Source organism: Lactuca sativa, chromosome 5, assembly GCF_002870075.4.
Source record: "Lactuca sativa cultivar Salinas chromosome 5, Lsat_Salinas_v11, whole genome shotgun sequence".
Lineage (NCBI taxonomy): Eukaryota > Viridiplantae > Streptophyta > Magnoliopsida > Asterales > Asteraceae > Lactuca > Lactuca sativa.
In genome coordinates, this window is record NC_056627.2 from 352,650,792 (window position 1) to 352,672,496 (window position 21,705).

A 21,705-nucleotide genomic window follows, 5' to 3' on the forward strand; every position below is an offset into this window, starting at 1 on the left:
TTATTTGTTATGAATGATTGAGGTAAACCTAGTCAAATCCACAACTAGTTAATTTTATCTATATATGGTAAAAATATATACCATATAATCATAATCATAAGCTAATAAGTGGTGTCAGAACATACTTTGGTGCACAAGCTAATTGAAAAATAGATGCAAAGTATCATCCTTGCAAAATATAATAAATAATCGAAAGAAAGAATATTAGTAGGCAGAGACCAAAATTGAGGCAGAGACCAAAATTGGTGTAGCGTGGTAAGATTCCGTAAATCAAGCATTTATTCTCTGCTAAACGCCCCTCCACTCCCTCTCCAAATATATAATAAGTTTTTTAAATATTCTACAATAAATATAAATATATTTAAAATTATGCTCTAGATTATTTAAAATAAACAGTTAAATACCATCTTTTAAAGATTTGTCTTGTTTATTTATTTTTAATCATTACATTCTAATTAATTTTGAGTCAAATCAAAACTTTAACATCTTAACTGTTAGAGGTGAGCAAAAACCACACTGGAACTAAAATTAATCGCAAAAACCGCATAAACCACAACCGCAATAAAAACCGATTGTGAGGTTTTCGGTTTTTCAAAAACCGCAAATTTGCGGTGCGGTGCGGTTATTTAACCGCAAAAAAAAAAAAAAAAAAAAAAAACCCGTACCGCACTGCATATATTATATACAAATTTTATTATTAATTATTAATATATTAAATATTAAAAATAAGATAAGTTTCATGGATGAAAAAATAATAAAATTTTAGAAGACAAAAGTGTTGATTTTTTGTTATGTTTAACTTTGGAAAATTGTGAAATTTGACAATTTTAGAATGCTTATTGTTAATTACTAGTGATTTGATGTTTTTAAGATATTAGTTGTTTGTGATTTAAGTTAATTGTCTTATACATTATTGTTTTTTATTATTACAAATAATATGTTCTATTAAAACCGTTTGAATTTTAAATTGCGGTTAAAAACCACACAAAATAATCGCACCAAATCCATGCGGTTAATAACTGAAGCCCAAAAAAAAAAAAAAACTGACTGCAAAAATAACCGCTTAACCGCACCGGAGCGGTTTTGAAAATGGATTAACCGCATTTGCGGTTACTGGTGAGATTTTAGCCAATAACCGCACTGAACCGCACCGCGCTCATCCTTAACTGTGATCATATTTAAACTATCATTAAGAGTGTTGGGTATGAGTATGATGTCAGCAACATAATGTTGATGTAAAGCACTTCTCGGGAGAGAACACTACCCCTCCTTCACGACATGGTGACATGGCAAGGAGCGGGTGAGCATAGTCATAATTAACAACGCAACTTCATCCCTCCTTTTCGATTTCACCTTCTTCACTCTTTTTTCATGCTGACAATGCTACTGATCATCCTTTATATGATGTTGAGACGGTAAATAAAGAAGGGTGTGGCAGATGGTGGCATGATCACCAAAGTGCTCATAATTCGTTTTTAGGATGATTATTTGAGTATTTATTTGTCAAATAATCAAACTATTAAACTTAAAATATAAATTCATATCTAAATATGTTACAGTTATTATCTACTCATCAATTATTAAATATCATGAGTTCTAAAATACACATATAAAACATCCTTAAAGAGTAATTTGCATCAAAACTATAATGTAAAATTGAGAGGAAAAAAATTAAAAAGAAACGGTAAACTTTTCGTAAACTTTTTTATATGAGTTTGATTTTTAACAAAAATTTTTGAAAAAACGGAAAATAATAAAAAATATACACAGAAAACCAAATAAAAAATAAAAACCAATAAGATAATATAAAAACTTAAGAGTTTTTATATGATTTTCTAATCAAAATATCATCTCATTCTATAATTAATCATTTGATTCTAATTTTTCAACGAGTAGGATTTGTATTCCTTTAAAAAGTCTCACGTCTCGAGGACACCATTATCACAACTTTCTCTTTCTAGAAATGGAGGAAGGAGAAGGCGGAGAGGAGTACCTTTTCAAGATAGTCGTGATTGGTGATTCCGCTGTCGGAAAATCAAACCTGCTGTCGCGTTTCGCTAGAGATGAGTTTGATTTGCACTCAAAGGCCACCATTGGTGTCGAGTTTCAAACTCAGGTCGTAGATATCGATGGCAAGGAGGTTAAAGCTCAAGTATGGGACACCGCCGGTCAAGAGCGCTTCCGTGCCGTCACCTCCGCCTATTACCGCGGCGCCGTCGGTGCACTCATTGTTTATGACATTAGTCGCCGTACTACCTTTGAAAGTATTAAGCGCTGGCTCGGTGAACTCAACAGTAAGTTTTCCCCCTTTTTTCTTTTTCGATTTCAATTCACTCCTTGTTCAATTTTCTCTCATTCTATCGTTTTTATTGGATTATTACTGGATTTGTCATTTGGTTGCAAAAGGATTAGATCTCGAAGATATTATGTTACTCCTTCCATTCGTTGAAAACAATTTGACTTGCTATTCACGATAAGAAATTGAAAAGAAATTGATTTCGTATTTCGTAACAAGTCCTTTGAATCGGAAGATGTTGCAATTTCACATCGAGCTTACGTTTTGGATCTAGAGAAACCAATTAAACTTTGTTTGAATGTTATGAATTTGGGTTTGATTAGATTACATTTAACGTTTGCAGCTCACTGTGATACATCAATGGCAACGATGCTGGTAGGGAACAAAAGCGATTTGGAGAATATCAGGGACGTGAGCATTGAAGAAGGCAAAAATCTTGCAGAAGAGGAAGGGCTTTTCTTCATAGAGACATCCGCACTTGATTCCACTAATGTTACAACAGCTTTTGAGATCGTGATTCGTGCCATTTATGATAATGTTAGAAGAAAGGTCCTTAACTCCGATTCCTACAAATCTGAAGTGTCTCTCAATCGTGTAAGCCTAGTTAAAGATGCTAACACAAAGCAAAGCTATTGTTGTTCCAAATGACCTTTTCTGGTGTCATCCATCTCATTACTACTCTTGTCCAAACATGATTGTGGGAAGATTTTCGACTTTTTGTTGGTAGTTACTTTTGGAATTTTATGTTTTGAATTTAATTAGTGGGAGTCCAATATTTCTTTAAGCGCAATATCAATTGTATAACTTTTACAGATGATAAAATGAGTCAACTATGTTACATAAATTCGAAGACTTCATGGGCGCGCATTCATATTACCCACGATAATAAATTGGTTGAAATCGGTATATTTAATGCCAATGGCACATACCACGTGGAGAGTAACAGGACATACATAGGGGGCCGATACATTTGCATTTGTTTTGAACCATCAACCTTTAATGGAGTTGTACAAAAGTAACATAACTCCCTTTATTGGAGTTATAACTTTTGTCGGTTGATAAAGTTGAATAAAAAACTTGTTATTATATCAATTAAGATCGTTATGAAGTTTGTGTTGGCGTTTATTAATTATTGTAAAATATTGTTGTAACGTCATTCCTATGATTTCTTCAACACCCTAGACCATCCATTCCTATCTCTAATCATCACCTACAAACACCCACAGCCAAAACCTCTCCACCTCTCCCCCATCTATGGTTGTTACTACAGTTAGGGGTGTGTTTGTTTCAAGAACCAGAATAACATAAAACCGAAACTGAACTTTTCCTAGAACTGAAGACCGAACCAAGATATAAGGGAACAAGTTCCGTTACGATACCGGTTAAATCGGGTATGGAACTGGTTATTGAATATTTGCTTTCGAACTGGTTTGGAGTTTAGAATAAAAAATAATCGAAAACCATGGTTGTTTGGCATAGAAAATGTGTAAAGGGGGGATTTTGGTATTTGTATTTAAATGCAAGGGGCTGCTTTAGTACATCTGAATTATATTTTATGACTTACGATAATACATCAACATATAATCTTGATTTTTTTGGTAACGGCAAACAAATTAACTGAAAGTCTACTCGCAATACTTCAACGAGCACCCCAGGTTTGAGCTTCTTTATAGGACAAACCTAGCATTCATAGGGATTTCCAGAGAAAAATCTCCACATTTGGCACTACAAGAGGTAGTTTAAAGGAATCGAACTTTCAACCTCACACTCCACATGGATATAAAACCTGATGCATCAACCCCACTATGATGGACGTCACTTGCAACATATAATCTTGATTGCATCAACAATCTCGTTCGTGCACGTTGGATTGTTGATTCGTATTTACTATAGTATATATTGTCGTATATTGAACTAAAAGGTGTCAATATTGCAAGTAGAGTGTCAACTGCTAAGTTATAGGTTATCCAATTTTAATTGTGACAATGTCATAAATTTGATACGTTCTCATTGATTCTTCAAAGATCTCAATAATCCTTATAAATATATTACTATAAAAGGAAAAAAAATATGACTAGCCAGGAAATAGGAGATAATAACAAACAAAATATTCAAATCAAATTTAATACTCCCCCTCAAGTGGAGCATGAATGTCACAAATGCCCAACTTGTCTAGAAGAAAACGCATATGTTGAGCACCTAAACCTTTCATGAACAAATCAACAAGCTGTAACATGGTATCAACGTGTATAGGCTGGACTTTCTTTGATTCAACTCTCTGTCGGACAAAATAACAATCTACCTTCACATGTTTGGTGCGCTCATGGAAAATAAGGTTATTAGCAATGTGACGGGAAACTTGATTGTCACAAAAAAGAGTTGTAGAAACATGTTGTTCAACACCTAACTCCTTCAATAACCAACGCATCCAAATGATTTCACTTATAGTAGTGGCCATGACGCGATATTCAACTTCAACAAAAGATCGAGAGACAACAAATTGCTTTTTAGTTTTCCATGAGATCGGAGCTCCTCCCAAAAGAAGAAGATAATGTGTCTGAGAATGCCTTGTCATGGGATATCCAAGCCAATCTGAGCCAGAGTAATCCAAAAGGTTATTACCACTTGAACGTGGTAAGAGAATTCCTTGACCAGGGTAGCCTTGAGAAAACGAAGAACCCACATAAGAGCGTCAAGATGATGTTGTCTAATATTAGCAATGAATTGGCTAAGAACATTAACCGAGTAGGCTATGTCTGGTCTAGTGGCTTGCAAATAAAGAAGTCTACCAATCATTCGTTGATATTGATTCACATCAACGTTTGGTTGGCTTTCATCTTGATCAATTTAAAGATTTTTTTAATTGGAAACGAACTAGAACGAGCTCCCATCATACCATTGTCCTTAAAAATGTCAATAGTGAAATTTCTATGATTGAGAACCAAACCATCGGAAGTATTTACCACCTAAATTCCAATAAAATACTTTAGAACTCCAAGATGATGCTAAACTTAGCATGTAGACACGTCTTCATTTCTTGAATTTTGTTGGCATTATTACCCACAATAATCACATCGTCAACATAAATGAGAATAACAATGAAGATGTCATCGTATTTATAGAGAAAGAGTGAATGATCATATTTTATAGAGAAATAGTGAATTTTGTTGGCATTATTACCCACCATAATCACATCGTCAACATAAATGAGAATAACATTGAAGATGCCATCGTGTTTATAGAGAAAGAGTGAATGATCCTTTTGAAGAAATATGTTGCGGAATTTGTTCCCGAAAATATGATAAGTAATTTATCAAAGCATTTCTGAATGTGTTTTTTCATTATATTAAAAATGTTGGGATGTCATTGTCAATACAGTACATAAGCATAAACAGAAATAGTACATGCCTTACAACATCTATTGTCCTAATGGCCTATAATCCATTGATCTCTCATCAGATCATCACTCATATGTTCTATTGCCACTACATGTAATACAAGAAACTGAGTGGGTCAGACTTGGGAGTCTGGTGACCACTAAGGTTTTCAACCCACAATAATTAAGTTTATTAATTTTCATTAAATCAATCAACCTGATTACATGTTCCCGTTATCCTCACTTCATGTTCCTGAAGCATCTAAATTAAGGAACCTAGCCTAAGGATCATCATCGGGAAGACAATACTGCTTTGGGGATTCGTCAGCAATATATGTCAGTAAGGCAACCATGAGGGGGATGGAGTACACCGATGAACACATCGTTCACAAACACCTACAGGTTCCGAGCCTGCCAACGTTCCACTAGACTATATATAATAGTCAGTGGTTGTCATCTATACTCCGCTAGATAACTAAGTCAACTTAAACATCGAGGCCTTTCATCATTTATTTCATTATCTATATCATTTACCCATTTACCCATCATAATTATAGGTATAAAATACATGTACATTTTAAATCAAATAAAACATGTATATTTTGTTCATCCAGCATAGATATTAAGAACACAAATAATATGCACACATAGCACATAATTTATACTAAATACTTCATATCTATGTGTAAGATGAAAGTAACTATGTACTCACTTGTTAAAGTGATGACTCCAAACTAGGGCAGGAGCCCGATTCTTCGCTAAACCCTCTTGTAAGTGAGTTATGCTTACCCTAATTTAAGTATAACTTATGTTTAAGTTCATTATCGTTATTATGAACCTATAAGCAATATATGAGCTAAGTATAATAAAATATAAATTATACGAAGTGTTATTATATTACCTTTTAGCTATTCGCAGTACAGAGAATTTGGTTTGAAGGGCCGCATAAGGTTGTTGGATTTCAAAACAGCTTAAATGCCAAAATGGTCCTCTCTCTGGTGTTCATGTTGGGCCTCTGTCTGTACATAGTAGTTGAAAAGTATTGTTTAACACTTATAAAACAATATCGCTCGTATACCTTGAGTTAATTAGTCGCAATAAATATTAGACTAAAACTTAGCAATAATAAAGCTAGGTTTTGTTTAAGGAAAAGACGATTGTTAGAAGCGAACCTTTGTCCGAATTTCAAGTCATCACTTTAACAAGTGAGTGAATAGTCCCTTTCATGAACATGATTTTAATACAAGTATTAATTAAAGTGTAAACATATTTTTATGTGTGAAATATTTGATATTGCATGAAATACGTGTTAAGAGCATATTTGACGATATATGATGATTTCGGAAACAGAGTAAACCTAAATTAATTAAAAGGAATATTGGGTAGTATCTTCTTACGAGTACGATTGAGATATACACGGAGGGAAAAACTTTAAAATTTGTCATTAATCCGAGAGCATGGATTAGACACAGTCATTCGTCTCAGTCCGAGGTTATGCAGAGGGCATAATAATTTGTCATTAATATGAGAGCATGGATTAGACATAGTCAATTGAGAGTATGGAGTGGGCATAGTCATTTATCATTTACCCGAGAGCATAGATTAAACATACCTGATCCGGGAGTATGGATTAGGTAAATTTGTTAATTTTAGATCTGAGAGTATGGATCGTGTCACTGTGAGGATCGACGGGGTGGGGTAAATTTGCTTATATGAGGTGACATTATATATATTGTGAGTTCTAATATATATATATATATATATATATATATATATATATATATATATATGATATAACATTGTGGGATTGAAATCCCTATATACTCACCAGGTTTCCCAACCTGGCCCACTCAGTTTATTTGTATCACAGATGTCGATACGAAGCTACATTACACTGAAAGATTAAAGGAGATGTATAGTGTAAATGAATGTAAGGTCTGTTTATGTATTGACGATGGCATCCCAATGTTTTAATATAAACAAAATACATTTCTTCGGAAATGCTTTGATAATATCTTTATCATGTTTTTTGGGAACAAATTCCGCAATATTATTCTTTAAAATGGACACTTTGATTTTTAAATAAGCATAAATAAATTTTTTAAAATGACCGTGAATTTGGGGATGTCACAAAACCCATCAGCGGTATCAGAGCGTAGGTTCAGTTTTCTATTGAATTGATATAATGGTTAACTTGAACAAGGAGAAGTGAACATAATCGTCATTCTGTTCATTAAACACGTCGTGGTGTTCTTTGAACACGACGTCTTGGCACCCAAAACGACGTGGTGCTCATGAAACACGGCGTGTTGTGCTGTCAGATCCGAAATTTTGTGCCTTAACTGCCTAATCTGCTTTTATATGATAATTACTTGCTATACTTATCATCCAAATCCAATTTTGGTGTATCTATATGATAAATTAAAAGCCTAAAAGTTAGGAGATAAATATTTGACTTAATTAATTTTTTTTTGTTAATATGATTATTTTAAGTGTATAGATAAATCAAGATATTAATTGAATTAAATAATTAATGTCAAATAATAATTGGTAATTTGAAAAGTTTAAAATACATCCTTAGGATCTTGTGATTAATTTAATTAAGTAATTAATAAAAGGACAATTAATAAATCCATAAAATGGTTTGAATTTTAATTAAATTAAAATTTTAATTTATTAAAAGATTAAACGTTGCAGTTTTTAAATGTTTTAAAATTCACCTTATACTATATATATATATATATATATATATATATATATATATATAATTAAAAGTTTAATATATATTATATGTATAAGAAAATTCAGTCTAACCGCTAGTACGCCTCATTTACGAAGCGGATCTATAAAGGGAGTTTAAGGAAGCGGCCTATAAAATGATTGTCATTGGGTATCCACTCTTACCCACTACTCCCTTGATTGGTGGGGGTCGTTAATCTCATTAAAAGTATAATGATATGAAGTAACTAAACTATTTTAAATCTCACTCTTAGTTACTTTAGGAAAATGTGAATTTGTATGCTAATCCATGAATTTGCACATTACACTTTATAAATCGTTAGTGGAGCGCGTGTGGCTAACTGACACACTAATGTGGGACTAATAAAAGATGGTAATGGGTATCTCGAAAATTATCGTTGATTAATGGAGCGCGTGTGGTTGACCGACACATTAAAAGTAGATGATAAATGACATTGAGAGTACCAAGCTAATTTGCATGGTTATTCACATCTCCTTTGTGATCCTCGACATCCCAGTCACAAAAGTGAGAGCATAATCGAGATTAAACATACCATTGAATAATTCAATGAATCTCGAAGGATCTAGGAGTTCCATGATATTGAAATTGGTAAAAGTTTTACCTACCTAAAATAGATTTGACTTTGATTACGACATCCCTCTCAAAGTTCTAATTGAAAATATGGATCCCAGCCATAATAAATTGATGTGTTAATAATTAAGGATTAAAATCAACTAACTTGAATTCTCTTTTTCTCCTATTATAGATGTCATGTTCAGACAATAATGGTCTTCCTCGATTTTTGGGAAATGGTTTTCTTCCTTCTAAAGACGATCTTCCACATTCTGATCAAGGTGAAAGAATGTTCCCTTTTTCGAGCAATGGTGGAAATAGAGGTCATGCTTATTCAAATTTTCCTCTTCCACCTCCAATGAATCTCCATAAGTCATGTTTTCTTCAAGCTGAAAAATACAAAGTCACTCAAGCCCTGTTGGTATGTAAACATCAATATGGAAAGCCTATGTATGCGTATGTTTTGAAATTGAAATCGTACATTGATAGATTGGGTATGTTGGGTGTCGTTTTCCCAAGGGATCTAGCCATTGACTTGGTTCTACTTTCGCTTCCTGATTCAAATAATTAGTTCATTAAATACTACTATATGAGGGATCATGACGTGACCCTAATTGATCTGACACATATGTTAATTGTTGCTGAAGCAGAAATGCTTAAGAGCATAAGTCAAGCAAAAGTTTTTGAAGGATCTGTCTCCCAAATTTCCATGGACATTGACAATAGCAACAATGGTAGTCCAGAAAAGGTTTCTCTTCCCAATGGAATGGGTTCGGCCAAGGCCAAACCATTTGACCATATGATAAAGAGAAAGGCTAGTTCTGAGATAGTTCCATGCACTAATCCCAAAAGTTCCATATGTTTCTATTGCCAATTGGAAGGGCATTGGTTGTGAAGTTTCCCTAACTACCTGAAAGATCTTAGAAATGGTAAAGTCAAGTCATATGACTCTACTTCAGGTACATCCATTATCTAACTCCATTAGTTTATAAAGTTCTAATTCGTAGATTCTTAATACATGATGTGATAATCATATTTTGATGTTTTTTGTAGGATCTAAGAGAAAGACAGAAACTTAAGAAGAGTAAGTTGAATCTAATCGTGAGAGATGAATTTTTGTCGTATGGTTCGATGATCAGATTTTTGGAGCTACCGAGGAGTTATGATAGATTGCTTAGGAAATGTCTAGAAACATTGTTTTTCATTTTTCATTGTAAGTACAGGTTCCAATTTTTCGTTTATTATTAATAAAAGTGATTTTTTTTATCTAGTTCGTTTACTTTATATTTTCCCTTACAATGACATTTATGAAAGTGCTGGTTACATTTCTATTGTTAGCAATATTAATTGGATTTGATTCTAGTTGTTTCATTTGTGGTGAAGTCATAATTAACCAAGTGATAAGAAATTCTCATCACCCAAGTTTCAATTGGATTGAAACTTGGACTCATACAATTTGAATTGTGTGATGTGAGAATCTTGATCATTGGAAGATTATGACTCGTTCATTGATCACATGCTTATGTGAGTCGAAGTGAAGGACTAATCGATCTAGTACATATTGACGTGGACTATTAAGATCCACCACAAAGGATGATAAATTTATTCGTCATGATTTACTAATGCTTTCAGTAAATATGGTTGTGTTTATAAGATTAAGCACAATTCCGATATTTTGAAAAGTTTCAAATGGTAGCAGAATGAATAAAAAGAATCAATCAAGCAGACAGATAAAAGTTTCTCCAATTTGAAAGGAAAGGAGAGTATTTTAGTATCATATTTTATGATCATCTTAATGATTGTGGAACTATATATTAATTGATCCTCAAAGAACATATTTGTGCAATTGTATGACTAAGAAGAGGAATCAGATATTGTCGAAATGGTTAAATCGAGAGATGAGTCATACTTCATTTCCAATTAAGTTTGAGAGTCATACTCTAAATACTTAATCGTATCTTGAAGCTTACTAAGTAGGTTTATAACACCTCATGAAATGTGGAGTAATAATGTTTTCTTACTCTAGCACATTGGAATTGGAAGTTATGATTTTTGATTAAAATAAAGGATAAACTAAGACCAATTAAATGAAGTGTTTTCTTGTCGGGAATCCACACTAACTTTTGAATATTTGTTTTGCTCGTCAACGAATATTCCTTGAGAGAGAAACTTATATGTCAAGAAGTTAGTGGGAGTCTTAATGATCTTGAAGAGTTTCAGGAGTAAATCAAGAATAAACCTTTTAGATATCACTAGCACACGACCTGAGGTTGATAGCATATCATATGAAGTTGACACATTCTTGTTTCTGTGAACCTTCCAGTTGGGCTGGCAATGCATATGAGTTCTATGGTTCTCATTTGACTACAAAAGGCAGAGCACGTGGGTCAGTAATAGTACATTAGTCAATAGAAGTGAGTTGCTTAAACAACATGGAAGCACTGATAGGACCTTGTGCTGCCAGAAGGAAAGGAAATAAGATCAAGTAAAGTTCAGTCCATGAAAGCTAAATTAGAATTAGAATTTGAATTTGTCATAAACCTTGCCTTATGATTGTAGGTGGGAAATGATAGATTCACGTGGATGGGAACACATACACCATAAAATCTAGGTGGCAAAAGGGTTTTGCTCTAATTCAAGAAAATGATTATGAATAAACACTTTCGCTAGTAGATTTTAAAGATCTAGTAAATATCATTATGATTAGTGGGTGTGATAATTGCATTCTCAAATTCGCAATATGATTACGACATCCCTTTTCATAGTTCGAATTGTGAGAAATGGCAAGGAATTGTTTGAACGTTCAAGACTTATAGCTATAAGTTCTGAAAGGGTTTAAACACACACACACATATATGCTATCTAATGAAGGTGTATAAGCTTGAGGTGTAACATTCATAAAATTCTTGGAAATTTTAAACTTTTTAAACAACCCAAAACCAACATTGTTTACAAATTGTTTTCAAAATAAGTTTCACATTAGAGAAATCCTAAAATCGTAAAACAAAAACATGAAGAGGTGCACGATCACGCCCTCGCCTTGCCGCGATCCTCTGAGGTACCTGAAACACAATCCAAAACTATAAGCCCAAAGCTTAGTGAGTTCCCTTAAAATACTGATACATAACTAATAGCATAAATGTAATAACAACATGTAATGGGTCCACAACTTAACAGACTGGATTACCCTTAAGCCCACAACATAAGTCTGGCTTACCCTCGGCCCACAACTTGTGTCTAGCTTGCTCCCGGCCTGATCAGTCCTTGGAATGAATACCGCTAAGCCCTCAGTACGAGTCTGGCATGCCCTTCCCGGCCTTTAGCTCGTATCTGGAATGCTCATGAGTCCTCATTATGAGACTGACATGCCCTCTGTGGCCCTTAGCTCGTATCTGGCATACTCCAGGGTTTGTTGGCTATAGCACGGAGCAGTACAACCTCAAACCAACCCATAAAGTATGTCAACATATAACAGATGATATCATATACATATAAACGGATAATATCACAGGCAGTCCTACAGATCTACCAGACTACTATATCAAAACTAGCATGCATATCTATATCATACTCAGCATATCAATAATATCATGTTGTTAAAACAATGGGCCGACCTTGGTACCTTCGACCCGAAAGTATAGTAAGGAAGACTCATCTCATAATGTCAAATTGTGCTAAGACCTCCGACTACTGACTCACGGAAAATCCCAAACTATCACAGAAAATAGACATCAAATTAAAAATTGGAATACCATACTTGACCAAGGACCCATAATTAGGGTAAATGTATATTTTACCCTTTCCCCAATTAGGCCAAGGCCCAAGTCCGAATCTTGACTCAAAAGGCCCAGATTACTTCAAGGCACACACTTGGCCCAATTTTCCAAATTGGGCCCAACTCCTTATTGGGCCTTATCCTAAGGTCCAACTCTCAAATCAGCCCAAAACACTCATACCCAGAAGTCCAAAGAGGGTCCAAGCACTCAATCCTAGAAGGTAGCCCAAAACCTGAAGCCCAAAGTCCGAATTCCAAACACGAAGCGTATGCGAGGCATAACCCTTCGGTATGTTGGGCGTACTCCACCTCATATTGACCACCATCGGGGTGGTTGACTCAATACGCAGGGCGTACATCAACTTACGCGGGGCGTAACCTCGCAAGTCTTAAAATCAATATAAGTGCTTAATGGATTAAGCACCTAAGCTCAAACTTCAAATCCATGACTCAAAAGTACTCTAGAACCATAAAGTATCAAACTTTAAGACTTTGGTCGTCTAAAAAGGGCTTACTACATGGTATTAATCCATTAAGACCTCCTACAAAGAACAAAGGGACCAAACTAGCTCAAACGACCTCATTTTTATGCCTTAGGACCCATCTTAGGGTCTGAAAGGACAGCCCAACTCGTCCAAAATAAAACATGCATAATATTGGGACTTTTGGGACAAGATGAATAACAAAAAGCTACCAAAAGAAGATCTAAACAATCCACGCATAAAGGTAGAAGCTTTTTACCTTCTGGAGCTTATTTATGAAGTGATAATCCAAGATATACAAGCTTGCTTCACTCTCCAATCACCTTGATGCAACTTCTTCTTCTTCAACCACACAAGAAACACACTTTTAGCTCTCTCTCTCTCTCTCACACACACACACACACACTAGAGAAGATAGGGTTTTCCAAAAATGATTCCAAAACTTGAAGGATGAAAAGATGGGGGTAAGGGATCCATAATGATGTTTAAATACTCCATAAACCCTAAAAGTTAGGGTTTTCATCCGGACACACGTACGCTTAGCATACATATGTGTATGCCATGTTTACTAGGGCGCACCCTAGTACGCTTAGTGTACCCACATGTACGCCCAACATACAACTCCAGCTCCCAAGAATTACCAATTTGCCACTAGGGCTTCTTAGGACTAATTCCAACCAATTTCAAGGACCAAAATGACATATTTAATTACCAAAGGAAGGATTTGAAAATACCTGAAAACCTGAGATGTTACATGAGGAGTCTAGATGAAGACTTATCGAAGCATCACGTATTAGAAATCTGCATTTTAGTAAGGAAGTCAAAAGTATTGATTTTTAGAAGTCCAGTTAATTTCTAGGTACATGTCAAAGTTAGTGGGAGCATAATTTTTATGTTAAGTGTTGTAAGTTGGCAATACTAATTGTAGGATACAAAGATTTCAAATTTGCAAATTGCAAATTTTGGTAATTGTTTCGCTATAAAAGGATTTAAGAGAGAGGGCACTCATACTTTGTTTCAGATCTAAAATTTTAGATTGAAGGGTTTAAAAGAACTTAGTCCTTGACATATATGAATATCGTGTTGAATTAGTTCAACATATGAAATTCGATATATGGAAATATTATAGTTATAGAGACTGAATAGATATCAGGTCTCTATGTAAGACATTATGAATCAAGTCACATATGCTTCAGATATAGGATTGATTACATATGCCATAATATTCCATTGTTCTGATTTTTCTAAATGCTTGGAGCATTGATAGGGAAAAGGACAAGAACTAGATGCAACTAAAGTTTTGGAACAACTGTTAAGAACATTCTGAGGTTATACCAAAGGATTGGTTGTTTGTGGTCAGTTGGAAGTATAGTATTGGTTGGAAGAACCATAGTGACATGTTTTAAGATTGGGATGATTCTTGATCAATATTGATGGTCATATAGGAATATGAAAATGTTTCCATAATGGGAGTTATTTATTAAAATCTGCATGTGAGTTTGAAACTTTAATGCAAGGAAGGTGTTCAAGGTGTGCAACTTGAATTTAAGACTTCGTTACCATGGAATTGTTTTTAAGTAACAAAAGATCCAATGGAACATTTTGTAATATCATTGGAAAAGTCTCTGTGACTTTGAAGCCTCGACATCACAAAATGGATATTGCATGTAAGGTTGAACTCTAACACATTTAGTAGTAACAAGAATTTGAAATTGTGAACTCTCATACGATACTACGCTGCGATGATCCCTTTAACACATTGTGGTAGCCAGTTGAATCGTGGTCAATGACAATATACTTTGCGCCACCAGGTCATGACGATCTATGTACCGCTTCGTGGTACTTGGAGATCAGCAAAGCACATTGTTGATTCCATTCCAGCTTTGGGGACAACTTTTCTCCCAACTTCTAACGCACATAAATTCTTTATTTATTAACTATTTTCTATGATATTTATATCTACATGAAGGTGGGAATATAATCTGAAGCTCTGTTAAGTCATATCTCATTGACTTAATACGAGTCTTAATCTGTTAAGTCACGTAGTTGTCTAAAAGCATAAAATACTAGTTTTATCCTCTTAGCCAAAATGTATCTTATTATGCATTATTTCTCTTAAACTTACTCATTTAACCTCTTATAAGTAACTTAAAGTATCTTGGCCATTTTCATGAAGTCATAACTTCATATTCTCATATTTTTCTCATAACTGAACATTTTGCCCTTTTGGTAAATGTTTGACTAAAAGTCTTCTTTCTCTAAATTTCAGGTTCTTACATATAGTGTATAACATGTGCATATATATATATATATATATATATATATATATATATATATATATGATCCATGAAAACCATATTTTACGCTCTCAAACATATCATACAATATATTTATGGTACATTAGATCACGGTCTTCAGCTTTATGTTTCACCTTCTTGGGGTTGGTTGCTTATTCATATATTGATTAGGGTGGTCGTCGCACCATGAAACGTTCTACCTCCAACTAATATATGTTTCTTGATCAACACCTCCTATCATGGTCCTCTAAACGACATGCCATGATCTTTATGTCCAATGTTGAGGAAGAGTATCACAATATTGTTAATGCAGTGATGTCGTTTTTGAGATATGTTGGCTTTACAACTTATTTTATGAACTACATCAATCATCCACCACCGTTATCGTTGTCTATTATGACAAGGTAAGTGTTGTTTATATCTCCCCAAACCCATTTCAACATCAATGAACCAACCACATCAAGATCGATATCTGTTTTAATGACCCTAAAATTTTGAATTATGTATTATAATATTTATCTTGCATAAATATGTACCAACGTGAAACAAAGTATTGAAATAGTGAAGTGTTGTTTAATGCAACACGTATACCCTTGGACTTATTACATCATAACTAAAAGGTTATAATGATTTAGTGGGAAGTTGTAGTTTATTCTAATGTGGTTCCATCGATACAAAATTAGTAAAAATCCAATTTCGTATGAAGAAGTTACAGGTTGTAAAAGTTCATAGTGTGAACTTCATTGCCACATTGTGTACCTAAGTACATTACTCGATCGTGTAATGACCTTACACCAACATGTAAGTACGATGAAGTATTCATATGACTGTACAGGAAGTAGAATGCTAAAAACAATCCATCTAGGAGGATTACACGATAGTTTATATGATTGTATAACTTTGTGGGAGTCACCAAATGTGTGTTAATGAAGTGTGAAGCTATTTTTTTGCATATATGAACATTACATGGTCATGTAATGAGTTATATGATCATTTAACAATGTTGGCCTTGCATTAAAGTTATGATAAGAAGCTCTTGTTCAGCCATAATACCCTATTTGATATCCACTTCAAAGAACAACATTTTAGGCCAATTTTAGTGCTTTTCCACCAAGAGATTACAAGGAGAACAAAAAGAACCCTCTACCTATTAAATCAAAGGTAAACCATATCCTCCTTTATCTAGCTTGGACAAGTTTTGGTAATAAAACTTGGAGAGATTGCTTGTACTATCTCCAAATGTTCTAGATTTATAATATGATGTTGTATTGAGCGTAGTAATTATGATTCTAACCTTATTTTAGGGGAATTCAAGGTGAAATTGAATTTAAAGAAGATGAATTTAAACCTTAATGGGTGATTGTTACGAAAATGGAAATTAAGCTTGTATCTTAATGATTGAAGACCTATAGATGAAATATTTGTAAATATTAATTGATTTTGAGACAAAAAGTTGGAACATAAAATTTATATGATAAAATGAATGATCATTGTGAGTGATTGAAATAAATTAGTTATGTAATAAGACATGTATTAAGAGCTTAATGTGCCATTTGAATAGGACTTGGCAAGGAGGTTGGTCTACTGCACCAAGAGAAGGCTAGAAGCAAAAGTCATAGTTAGTTTTCATTAACTAGTAAGGTGAATTATATGTAATTTTTCTTAGGGATACATAACTTAATTGATTAAGAACTATGCTTAAAGATACTCTTTTATAAGAGTAAGTGTTGTTTGTGCTTATGTGAAAATGAAAAGAAATAAATAAATAAAACAAAAATAAAAACAAATTGAGTGTGAATTAAATTCATACTAAATGTATTAAGGGGTATGTTGAATATGAGAAATTATTTATACTATGCATGTTGATCTAGCTAAAAGTGATTGTAAAGTGAATGTGGTGTTTTCTAGTACTTATCGTTTATATCTGAGTAAACTATGGATGAAACATCTTCATTAAGATAAAAAAGATTTACCTTGTTTATGATTAATTTCCCTTAAAGTATAGGAGATGAGTAGCGTGGTTGGTGTAAAGAAACTCTATGATTTGCACATTTATCTTAGTGTTTAACCTTTGTAAGACATGTGGTACATATCTTGATTATGGGTGGGATTCTTTATGATTAGCCATAGGATTCTTTTCAAATTATCAAACATCCATCTTTCTAGTTTTTTTTCCTTTCGCTCGATAAATCACAAATCAGTAAATGAATTATATTTTATATTTCATAATAATGTAATACATGTTTTATCTTCTATGTATAATTGTATTATGTATATACCAATGTTGTAAAAATCTCAATTAGGCCCCGATTAATCTCTAGGCGCTACTCGACCGATTAGAGAACGCCTAACGATTAATCCATGCATACACAATGACTAAAACAGTAGAACCCGATGAAATTTTAACTCTTTGAAGAATTTATATCTCAACAAAAACTATTTGAGGTATGATTAGTGTTGTATTTCTCATATTAACCTATTTTGTATGATATTAGTGGCATTTACGAACTTTTATATGATATTAGTCATATTTAGTTTTTTAAAATATAACAAATTAGCAACTAATGGTCCCCGATTGATCCCCCGATTAATCTCCGCCTAGCCGATTAATCCCTTAACCCCAGTCCAGCGACTAGCTAACGTCGAGCGACTTTTACAATCTTGGTATATACGTATGTATGTGTACAATTATGTGAGTATGAACGTGTTTATATACATGTGTTCCTAATAGTTCAAAATATACAACAAATTATTCATTAAATAATATTATGTTTCATTCAATATCTATGACAAATAGGTTCATTAAACAATATTGGTAACTTGGGTCGTTTTTTCGAATGAAGATGATAAATTGTAGTGGGATATTGGTAACTTAGGTGATTAATTAGGTGATTTTTCCTAATGGTAATTTCAAAACTTGGTGGAACTCCTTCTTGCCTAGGAAAGTTAATAGTATGATTTGGAGATCTTTGATTGATATGTTATTGACAAGATTGAATTTGTCCTATAGTCTTGTTGATATTACTTCTATTATGTGTCCAATTTGTTCTATGGAGGTGGAGCAGCTTGATCATCTCTTTGTGAGATGTGAAGTTGCATCGAGAACTTGGTGTGTTGTTTTTAGATATGGTTGGATATTCAAACATTGGAGTTTAGTTTACTCCAAGATTTTTACTCATGGATTAACATGTTAAAGTTGATTTGCTAAAAAGAAAATATTGGTGGATGCTATTGGAGGTACTACGATTTAGTTTATTTGGAAATATAGAAATAACATGCTTTTTGCATATAAGGCATTGAGAAAAGAGGGTATTTTTTATTGTATTAGAAAGTTTTTTTTTTTTTTTTTTTTTTTTTTTTTTTTTTTTTTTTTGTGGTATAGTAATAAAAATAGAAAATACATTAGTAATTGGGTTTTGTTGACTTCAACAACCACTTAATACTTTGTAATTGGTTTTTAACCTAACTTCTTTCTAGTGTCCTTTTAATACTCCTATATGAGTGTTTAAAAATAAAAAGGGATTTCAAGTTTCTTGATATGCTACAGACTTATGAATTATGAATAATTTATGATGAAAATTGGGAACAAAACAAAGAATGTGTGATTCAGTAAAGTGCTTGTGAAATGTGAAAACTAACGTCGGTTTCAGGTGTGGGTGGGTATTTTGGGGGGGGGGGGGGGACCCATATACGTCGTTGACCACAATACATCATGAGAATATGATGTTGAGACTTAAGAGAATGAAACATTTTCAACCTTTCTTAAATAAATAAGATTTTGAAAAAACGTAGAGGCATATGTTAATTTATTTAAAAGTAATTATATTAATTTGAATCATAATTGTAATTTACTTATTGACATTGTTAAATCTATTATATAACTTATAACTTATTTCTGTTACAAGATTCGATTTGTTCTACAGATTAACAATTAATATCATTTCCATATCTCATGCTTATTAGTCTGTCCCTTTAACTAATGCACATTCAATTACATAATGACATTAAACTAATGGCACTTAAATTCTTTAATCATGCATGTCTAAGACATTATGCTCATAAAAAAATAAAAAATCTCGTCCAATCAAACAACTTTTAAGTCAACTAATATTTAATTGATTAGATTTGTTACTACTAAAAAATAACCAATATTTTGTTTTAAAAGGCCAACATTTATTTTGTTTTAAAAGACGTTTTAAAATTTAAAAAAAAAAACAATTCTGATATTAGACATTTTGATATAAATATCCCGGATATTATTAGAGAGTTTTTTTTTTTTAATAAACATTAAATGTTTTTGTTTAAGTACGGTTGGTCAATAACAAGTTGGAAATAACTCTAGTTTAGGACAAAACGGTCATTTAAATTTTTTTTTTTATTTTTGTTAAAAACATAAATGGTTAAGTAATCAATGTCCCGTATATTTTAAGGATTTTGTAATTAAAATAATCAGATATTTTTTATAAATGTCATGATTTATTGGAAAAATAATCTGTTATTAGATCCAAACACTCTTGCAGTTTCAACATCGAAATTTATCAGGAAAAATCCTAAAATGCATTCATACAATGATACTCAACTATATTCATTATTCAATTCAATGTTGTTTACGTTCTATATGATGATTTATGAGGATGTAATTTAAGATCTTATTTTATATAAAGCATCACGAACCAACAAGTTGAATAACAGAGATCAGTAAGGATAAATCGCTACAACAAATAAGAATCAGATGATTATAACAGAACTAAATTGTAATATATATTATGTAAACACGATCATATGATGAAAACGACTGAAAAAAAAACATGGAAATGAACATAATGTCTATGTTTATATCCTAATTCAAGATCAAAACCCTAATCATAAGCATAAAGAATGCGTACGATATGGTATTGCGAGAACCTGAGTTAGTCCTTGGGCTTGGGGATGGAGTTATGGATGTGGTCGGAGCAATGCTAGGACTGCCGACGGGGGTTGTAGCAGTACCATTACTCTGTGCATTCTCCGTCAATTGCAGTTGCAGTTTCCCCATCGCCTTCAAATTCGCCGGCTGAAATTCATGTTTCACCGGCATTCCCTCCTCAACCGAACCACCGACCTGCCAGACATGATTCACCTCCGTCATCGTCTTAGGCAACTTCACCGTTGCGAAGATCTTCATCGATTTGTCGCTGTACTCCGCGCTGGACTCTGGAACTTCAAGCGAGATCTTGCCTTCAACAAGGGAGGAATACGAGCTGATGTTGTATGTCTTCACTGTCATCGAGCCGTTCGAGTCCTTGAACGCGACGAGTGCTTGAGAACCGGCCATGCCGGTTTGTGTCGGGTTAATAGCCCACGCGATCCATCCCTCTGATTTAGCAGGAGGCGCGACGAATGCGATTGAGAGGGAGGAGTTTTTTGGGATGTGAGTCCAGTGGAGCGATGCACCGAGGGTTGGTAGATCGGTGCACTTGGTGTAGAGCTTCTTGTTGGTGAACTTCTGTGATGAACAGCTGAGAGAATGCACCGGAGAGGTTAGCAACACCAGATATGCGAAAGTTAGCACGAGAAAACAGAGCGACGAATTTCGGTTGAGAAACGCCATTGTTTCCGGTGGAGTAACTTGGTGCGTGGGACGTTAATGCAGAACAGCAGAAGGGGACATAAATAGCTTTTTATAAGCGAACCAGTAACTTTTCTTTTTTCTGTCCAATGGGTTTTTAGCATTCTGGAAAAAACTGAACGTAAAAATATTTAATTTAAATCAGATTATACAAAGATATACAATTATACATTGTAATTTATTTAATCGTATATATTTTTTGTGAAATCATTATGTAGCTCTGATTTTTAAGATCATAAATCTTAAGTCTCGAGGGAGTCGAGCGCTAAGAACGCTCGCTACGGAAGATGAACACCGCCTCATGGTGCTCATCAAGAGAGAGAGAAAATTGTCTTGGCTCTGATTGGTCCTTTGACTTTTGACCGGATCCTATTTTTGTTTTGACCAAATTCAAAAAAAAATATCTTCTTTATAAAAAATCCGATATTTACCTTAAAACATTAAAATTAAAAAATTTTATCCAGCATTATAAATTAACACTACACTCAACATTTGACACACACAAAATATTATTCTTTCTCTCACAAAAATTTTCAATTCACTAAACAAAAATGTGTT

At 33.5% G+C, this 21,705-nt stretch overlaps 2 protein-coding genes across 2 annotated transcripts; one reads left to right on the forward strand and one right to left on the reverse strand.

The window, feature by feature from the left end:
• The first annotated feature begins 1,900 nt into the window (after positions 1 to 1,900).
• LOC111900647 (ras-related protein RABA5b) lies at positions 1,901 to 3,140 on the forward strand. Its single transcript, XM_023896528.3, has 2 exons — positions 1,901 to 2,294; positions 2,640 to 3,140. The coding sequence occupies exons 1-2, from the start codon at positions 1,964 to 1,966 to the stop codon at positions 2,942 to 2,944; spliced, it is 636 nt and encodes a 211-aa protein (XP_023752296.1). The 5' UTR covers positions 1,901 to 1,963; the 3' UTR covers positions 2,945 to 3,140.
• A 17,112-nt stretch (positions 3,141 to 20,252) lies between these two features.
• On the reverse strand, positions 20,253 to 21,328 carry LOC111900648 (auxin-induced in root cultures protein 12). The gene has a single exon (XM_023896529.3). The coding sequence runs from the start codon at positions 21,127 to 21,129 to the stop codon at positions 20,380 to 20,382; it is 750 nt and encodes a 249-aa protein (XP_023752297.1). The 5' UTR covers positions 21,130 to 21,328; the 3' UTR covers positions 20,253 to 20,379.
• Positions 21,329 to 21,705: the final 377 nt, after the last annotated feature.